The 7,733-nt window shown below is 39.4% G+C and overlaps 1 protein-coding gene across 1 annotated transcript; it reads right to left on the reverse strand.

Moving 5' to 3' along the window:
- Positions 1–86: 86 nt before the first annotated feature.
- On the reverse strand, positions 87–1,562 carry LOC148907512 (uncharacterized). Its single transcript, XM_089035046.1, has 4 exons — positions 1,479–1,562; positions 1,030–1,396; positions 615–812; positions 87–416 (listed from the first exon to the last, which is right to left on the reverse strand). The coding sequence occupies exons 1-4, from the start codon at positions 1,541–1,543 to the stop codon at positions 138–140; spliced, it is 909 nt and encodes a 302-aa protein (XP_088891172.1). The 5' UTR covers positions 1,544–1,562; the 3' UTR covers positions 87–137.
- Between the last annotated feature and the right edge of the window lie 6,171 nt (positions 1,563–7,733).

The following is a 7,733-nucleotide window of genomic DNA, read 5'->3' on the forward strand; positions in this document are numbered from 1 at the left end:
TGTAAGAAAGAATAAAATGTTATACAAATACATTATCTTGATCAATTCACACACTGGCAGCAGCTATTACTGTTGAGTCGGCATTGAGATATTCTTTTGTTCAAAGAAACATGCAAGTGAAGCTATACTACTTGAAGCTATACTATTTGCCTGCTTCCATAATAACTGCAACTTAGAGCAACATCAGATCTGCCAACAATGCACATAGTGTCAGCAAGGCACCTACTTTTTTTTAAATGCCATAAGTCAAAGTAGTGTTTAATCTGGGTCAGTACTTTATTCATATGGCATGCAATTGTTGTATGTCGATCTGATACGAATGTGGTAATCCCCAGGCCACACGTCTCCAACAAGTAATTCATACAGTTCTTAAATCCCATAAATTCCATTGCATTACTGGATTCTGCTTGGTTTCTCTAAACACAATGACAATGAAAATAAAATTGACATGAGATATATCATATGCACACCATGAGAAGTGTCTAAAGTTAGTGTCTGAAATCTGTAACAATAGTTTGGTAGTGGTTGGGATGTCCTCCTTGGACGAAACAAATGAGATATGTACAGTAACAAATAATTATGTGCATGAGAACTGTAATTAAGAAATAAATTACCTGAACTAGTGAAAAGTGTATTATTTTTGGCATGTTACAACACAAGATGGTGTAGGCCCCATATTTGGCATTATGCCCCATACTGTCGTGACGGGCATCCCCTGCCACTGTTAGACCATCCTTCACGTCCTTCAGTTTGTCAAGCAGTCTTGACTGGTATCTTTTCCAGTGAAGGTGAATCACAGGGAACAGTTGATTCTAAAAATAAGTAAGTAATTAATAGTCATTACTTTCGATAGAAATTTCTTTATGAAAAAACTTTAAAATGTTTTACAGTGCAGTACAGCTACTGGTTTTACTGTACTGCAACCCCAAAGTATTTGCCAACAACCCCCTCCAATCTCTCATTGATTACACTGTCAAACTCTCGCATTGTTCAAAGGGTCCAACTTGATAATTACATGCAAATACTCACTCTTTGGTGCTTGAAGAATGATCTCAGGGAATGGCAACCTAGACCCATGTGTGCAAAGATCTGGAACACTTTTGAAGCTGAACCCCCAGCAAAGAGTATAGCCATAGACAAAAGAAGATTTCCTGCAGGTCCTCTTTGGCCAGATGTAAATAACATTGAGGGCTGACTGTGCCAGGTAAACTCTTTCTTAGGACATTTTGGTTTCCTACATGTGGTAGAAATCACTACTTCTGTTCCATTTTGGTTAGCCTCCACCATGGGACCATCAGCTTTACAAGAATGGCAGAAGCTGAACAGAAGTAGAAGTTGTGACAGGAAGACAGTGTACTTTGGCTCTGTCCGTACGTTTTTCCCATGCATACTCAATCTGAAAGCAAAGGTAAATGGGAATATTATTAATATACAGAAGGATATCAATATCAAACAGTTGCAAAGACAACAATCAATACTTTTCAGATTTATCAGCTATTTCTTCTTCTGTTAATGGTTCTTCTTCGGATTCTGTTTCCGTCATATAAGAGTTATCATCATCATCGTCGTCACTTGGAGAAGGAAACTCATCTTCCATATTATCTTCTTCACTGCAACAATCATCCCAGTCACTTTTCTCTGTTTTCACAGTTCCATACTGATCATCTTGATCTGTGAGGTCTTTGCTTTTCTTGAGGGCTGTGATTTCAGCTTCTAACTGTAATACTAAGGCAGATGGAAATGATCAGTGAATATTAGTGATGAAAATTCTACACATTGAAATATGATTTATAATAAAATGTAGGTATCTCCAATCAAACACAAAAAATGGCTTATGAAAAATCAAGATAATTAATTTGTAAACTGATGCAGTATATAGTATCGATACAAACATTTTTATTATTTCATTCTATATATGTTACATGAAAAGTAAAACATAAGCTTACTTCTCTGATTTGCACATTCTAGTTGCTCCTCCTTTTCATCAACTTGATTCTTCTTTATTCGCCACCTCTGCCTCCAGCATGTTTTTTCCTTTTTCAGTCTTGAGCAGGACTTACATGACGTTTTGGTTTTCTAATAAGGTAAAAGAAAAGACTCAGTACACGTAAAATAAACTTACTCTGTTTGCAGTTATTAGAGAACACCTACTGTACAGTAGCCTACAGCTTCCCCCCATACCATAACTAACAATAATTCTTACCTCTGGTAAACTTAGCTTTACAGGCATCGGATCGGTACTAACATCCAGGTTATCTTCCTGTTCTGACAACGCGGGCGAAGAGGCAGTTGTGTCGTTGTTTACCGGTACCGTCGGAGGTACCGCAAGTGTGTCTTGTCGTTGTTCTAGGTGGACAGAGGCAGCTTCATTGCTGGTGTTGGTTCTATCCTTACTCGTAGATGGAGCTTGCACCTCTAGTTCTTTTTGTTGGTCATACTCATCTAATGCAGTCTTTATTGTCTACAAATTAATAATAATTTCTGAGTTTTGCAATCAAAAGCAAGAAGCTTTGAAGTATTAGCTTATATCTCACCTTGCGTCTTTTTCGTTGGCTGATTCCTTCGCTCTCGAATGAAGCACCAGCTTGTAGTGTAGGATACACACAGACACCAAATTCATCCCTTTTCAGACGAGGAATTTGTGGCTTTTCATGCCCAGGCAATAGTGCATATCTTATGGATAAATCCTCTGGTCGAAAGTGCTTTGAGCAGATGGAAGAACCCTTCGATTCAAAGAAATTTTTCCGCTTCTGGTTGACAAACTTCACCCAGGTTCTCCGCCGCCTCTTTGCTTCTGGCCGATTATCGTTAAAAAAGGGGATCGCAAATAAAAATATTCCTTCTTTGGGGTTTGGGGTACTACTACAACCCCAAACGACACACCGATTCGGCATATTTCGCTTAAATTTTGCTATACATACTCTTCAAAAAACTCTCTTTTCACATTATTTGGCTTGTGTTCTTCACATCGGCATCTCTATCCTACCTTTGTATACGTCACAATAGTCTCGATCCAGGCCCTTGACTAGAACCGCGGTTTTCGGATGTCAACGCAAATTTCGTAAAAATTTAATACTTTCAAAAATTCACCATAAATCGAGCTTTTACCCAATTTGAAAAAAAATAACACTATGTTTATTATAAATTCAATATCTTTTGATAACCAATGCGAATATTTTGGGTTCAGTTGCACTTTAAGAGTATGGATTTTTCGGACCCGCAAGGGGGAAAGGGCTCTTGCGATCGGAAAGCTGCTACAATCAAATCCCATATGGCAGTTCATCTAAATTCTGATAATAACATCGAAACTGCAGCACAAATGAAAGAAGCCATTGATTCATTTGGAGGAGTTTCTGGAGTCGAATTGAGGCTCTGCGGTCCTACAGACTCTAAGAGGATTAATAAAGTCAAATGGCCAGGAATTAGTCTCATTAATAATATCCAGTTTAGCGAAGAAGGTTTAAAAGTTTGGAGAGCATACAATATTGGCCCTGGTAAATCCATACCATGGGAAAATCTTGATGCTCCTGGTCAAGAAGAGGTCCCGGAAATCGTGTTAAAGGAAAGTAAGACCGCAGAATCAAAATCAAGTTTTGTCTTAGTTAAGCCAAGAAAATCAGCCAAACCACTGCCTCTCTCTCAACAAGAAGACCATCCAGCGAATACTGATCGTGAAACCCAGGTAAAAGAACGTCCTCTTGATCAGCACCTGTTTGCTTGTCCAGAGGAGGGATGCATCAAGTCTTATCAGAGGCATTCCTCCCTCGAAAGGCATTTAGACTCTGGCAAACATAAACGCACTCTTGAGAACGAGACCCTTTTTGACCGGGCAATTTTGGGATATGCATCAAGACTTGAACGTGGTGATACAGCTGTACCCAAAATTTTGCACACTGAATTTTGTCACTCATCAGATGGTCCATGTCTACCAATGGGATGGGCTCTGAAGTCTTCCAGTGAACGTAAACGATTTTCAGCTAAACAAAAAGATTACTTGAAGGCCATATTTCCAATGTTTCACAAGCAATGAGGACAGCTAAAGACACTAATGGAGAACGCCTTTTTGCTAGTGATGAGTTTCTCACTACGAAACAGATAGCTAGCTTTTTTTCACGAATGGCAGCTAAGCGCAACGTTGACAATGACGAAGAGCCGATGAGTGATGACGAAGAACTAGATGAAATGCAATGCCAGTCCGACCTTCAAGAACTGAAGAACGAAATTTTATCCGAAATGTCGATACAGCATGCGCATCCTATTGTGTATGATGCACACAATTTATGTGATCTGGTCCGAAAATCGAAGCTCTCATCCTTTAACATTGCAATGCTGCAGAACATTTGTCTGGCTTTTGGACTTGATGCCTCCAGCGTAAGAGTTAGGTGAAAGAAGCCATACGTGGAAATGTTGACAAATCGTATTATGAGCTGTGAATGTCAGAACAAAACGTAGGAGCATAAAAGAAATGAAGTCTACCTTCGAGCTCTGCTAATGAAGGACTTAACTAACATTTTAAGAAAAAAACTTGTTATAATATCGCTAAACAACACCGGAGCTACACACAACATAACGACACCCACATAATGGTGGGGTTTGTGTAAAAAATAATCTTTAAACTGAAGCTCTTTGATGACTACATTGCTACCCAAAATGAAACATTATTTTACAACAATTCACTTCAAAATAGCAAAAAATACATCATTATTTAGCGCTCGCCTCTCACTAATGCGACCCAGGCTCGATCCCTCGACTCGGAGCAGGGGCGTAGTTATAGGGGGGGAGTGGGCCAGTCCCTGGAAACAAAATGGCGACTTTTTAGACGGCGTTTTTCCTTTTTTGTTTTGTAAAATTAAAGCGTAAAACGTAATAACGTCTTTCTATATTCTTTTTTTTTTTTTTTTTTTTTTTTTGTGCTCCCTCTATTATTTGGGTCCCCCTTTGAAAAAAATCCTTTTATAGTTAGGGCCCTTCTTGTAACTTTTTTTTCCATAAATCTGCAAGAGAAGGATCTCACTTGTTTATGTATCACAAGTACTGAATTTCAGCTTAGTGTTATAGCATTTACTACAGTATATACACGTCATTTCAGTTACTCACCAAAGTAATTTGTTCCATGTCGTGCGACAAGGCAGTAACATCTTGCGAATCAAAAATCGATCTACAGTCTCTGCAAATACCTAGAGTCATATAAAAAATGATAAAAAAGCGGAGTGTCAAACTAATCAGTCACAAAATTGCAAAATGTCATTTTGTTATATCCCGCCCTCCCCCCCCCCCCCCCGCCTTTCCGGCCCCAGACATGCAGGCTATGTGTCTTGGCTTGTAGACAGTTTCAGTTCGTGCCTACTGTGATCATTCCTTACAAATGTGAACTTGAATATTAATTTCAGCAAAAGCAGTTACCTGAGGCAACAGGAACGAGTACACCTGTTTTTTGAAAAATAATCTTGGACACTTCTTTTCTTATTCCTCTTTCTCCTTTGCTGGTGGTCTTATTATGCTTCGCCAGTTCTTCTGGTACTCTGCAAATGTTCTTCCCCCTGCGCCATCCAACACCAAGTTTTGAACGGTGATATGGGCAAATGTTTAGAGCACTTTTATCTTGTTGCTGCGCGTAAAAGATACTGGCTCGATTTCTCTTCGTTATCAATACCAGAGAAAGTCTAGGTGAACTCGAACTTATGATTGGCTATTTCTTTCAAGAATTACTATTCAGTAGCGCTTTGATAAATTGGTCTGAAATATTTAACAGATCGGCAAGTGACTGTCATAGATATACCGAGAAAGCATTCCAGCGTGCAGATTGTGTCGTTGGACCATAGTGCACCGACCACCATTATTTTTTTATTATAAAATGAAGGAGAAGTTTGTCTTTCATCAAGCTGGCTCCTTAGAAGTTGGAATATCCTGCTGGAATCTGTAGGAATCGAATTTAGCATACTGTTCCGTATATTTCCTATTGAAATCTGAATAGTTATTTGTAAAGAAATGCGAACTGTCGACTGATACTGATAGATGGTATTTTCGGAAATCGGTTGTAAACAAGCCAATGGTTGCCAATTCTAATTTCTTGATAACTCAAATGAATGAAGCAACGGAAAAAACCTTTTCATGTTGAAGGTTAGTATATTAATGTTTTATTTTATTTGTATAGCCTAGATTTGAAAAGTATTGATGTTTCAAGGGAATTTATTTCGAGAAGTCTTTACTCACGCAATCGCCAAACAATGATTTCTGCATATTTAATGAGTCAAAATAAAAGCTCTCGCAAAAAGCGCACAATTATTTCCCCAAAATAAAATATACATATTTCAAAAGAGCAGTTTCCTAATAGCTGTTGACTGTAATCTCATAAGATTTGGAAGGATGGCACATGGGGAAACTCGCAGTTTTCGAGATGCACTAACGAGCATTGTAACTCGGTGCCCTTTGCTTTTCATCGTGTTAAATATTCCAGAGTTGTTCGATTTTTATAAATCTACTCTTAATGAGCAAATAAGAGTTGTACTTTTGGCAGAAAGTATAAGAAGGCTATTTGGATCAATAGTTTTGATACACGGACCAAGCGAAAGTAAGCAATTTTCAGCCATCTTTTGGCAGCGAAAATCGTCCGTGGAGCTCCAAAACGATTTTTCCCTTTTTCTCGAAAACAAAAGAGTATTTTTCGAAACTAACCACACAGCGTTACGTACTTCATCATACACTACTAAAATCCAAAAGTAGAGCGAATTCGAAAATTTGAGCCTTTCCGCATATTTCTGATTTTGTTTGATTTTTACAGACAGTCGCTCTTAAGTTTAAATAAAGGTGTCTATCTATCTAGATGTCACAGAGGCTAGTGGTGGTGAACGGTTGGTAGGCAGTGGCGATGGAGACGGTGCTGTTGAGCTGGCAGTGGAGGTAGGTGTCACAGAGGCAAGTGGTGGTGAACTGCTGGTAGGCAGTGGCGATGGAGACGGTGCCGTTGAGCTAGTAGTGGCAAATGGTTTGGCTGCTGATGGCATGGGTAAGGAGGTTGAGGAAGTAGGTGGCAGGGATGAGGCTGGTCTGTACTGATTACAACCTTCAATTGCAGCTTGCATTGCCTTCTTTTTCTTTGCGTGGTAACTACTCCACCAACTTTTTACCTGGCTCTCTTTCAATTCTTCAATACACTGCTCTCTCATTTCTCGGATAACATCCCTGGGGTTTGCTTTAACACCATGCAGTGCTTGTCGATCATAGTAGAAAATCATGATATCTTTCTGGGTTTGGCTGAAATGGGCTCGCGGTCCCCCACCTACCTTAAGGGCATAGCCTTTGGGTGGGAGCTTTGCAAGATAAGGGTGGACATCGACTGGAGCTACACTTGGAGTTAGGGCTGGCTCCGGTGCATAAGAGATAAGTCTTATGCTGTATGACTGTGTTGACTGTGTATTTGGCTCTGCAATATTAGTTGTAGGACCTCCTTCACCAACCTCTGCACCAGTTGCTCCGGCAATAGGATTGCTCCTTTTTGATATTGCCTGCAACTGTTCTAAACTGTTCTAAGCTAAAGAAATTCAAGAGAAGAAGCGCAAAGTAGAAGAGGAGAAAAAGAAAGGGGCAGATATGAGAAGGGCTGCCATGGAAGCAATGTCAAGTATGAACTAAACTATGACTCTTCATAGCCTGAATTTCAGCCGTTTCCTCTGGGTCGCTCTTCAGATGAGACTGCTGAAATTTAGAATAAAGTCTTCAGTTGAATTTCCCAA

Source organism: Actinia tenebrosa, unplaced genomic scaffold, assembly GCF_029948245.1.
Source record: "Actinia tenebrosa isolate PJP-AT-01 unplaced genomic scaffold, QUT_ActTen_1.0 PGA_scaffold3__52_contigs__length_22856419, whole genome shotgun sequence".
NCBI classification, from domain to species: Eukaryota; Metazoa; Cnidaria; class Anthozoa; order Actiniaria; family Actiniidae; genus Actinia; species Actinia tenebrosa.

Excerpts from the sequence above, each read along its gene's own strand:
- LOC148907512 (XM_089035046.1), bottom strand. The coding sequence starts at position 1,543 with ATGACGGAAACAGAATCCGAAGAAGAACCATTAACAGAAGAAGAAATA. Across the intron at positions 813-1,029 it reads CATTCTTCAAGCACCAAAGA|AATCAACTGTTCCCTGTGAT; the intron begins GTGAGTATTTGC and ends ACTTATTTTTAG. Across the intron at positions 417-614 it reads TACACTTTTCACTAGTTCAG|AGAAACCAAGCAGAATCCAG; the intron begins GTAATTTATTTC and ends CATTGTGTTTAG.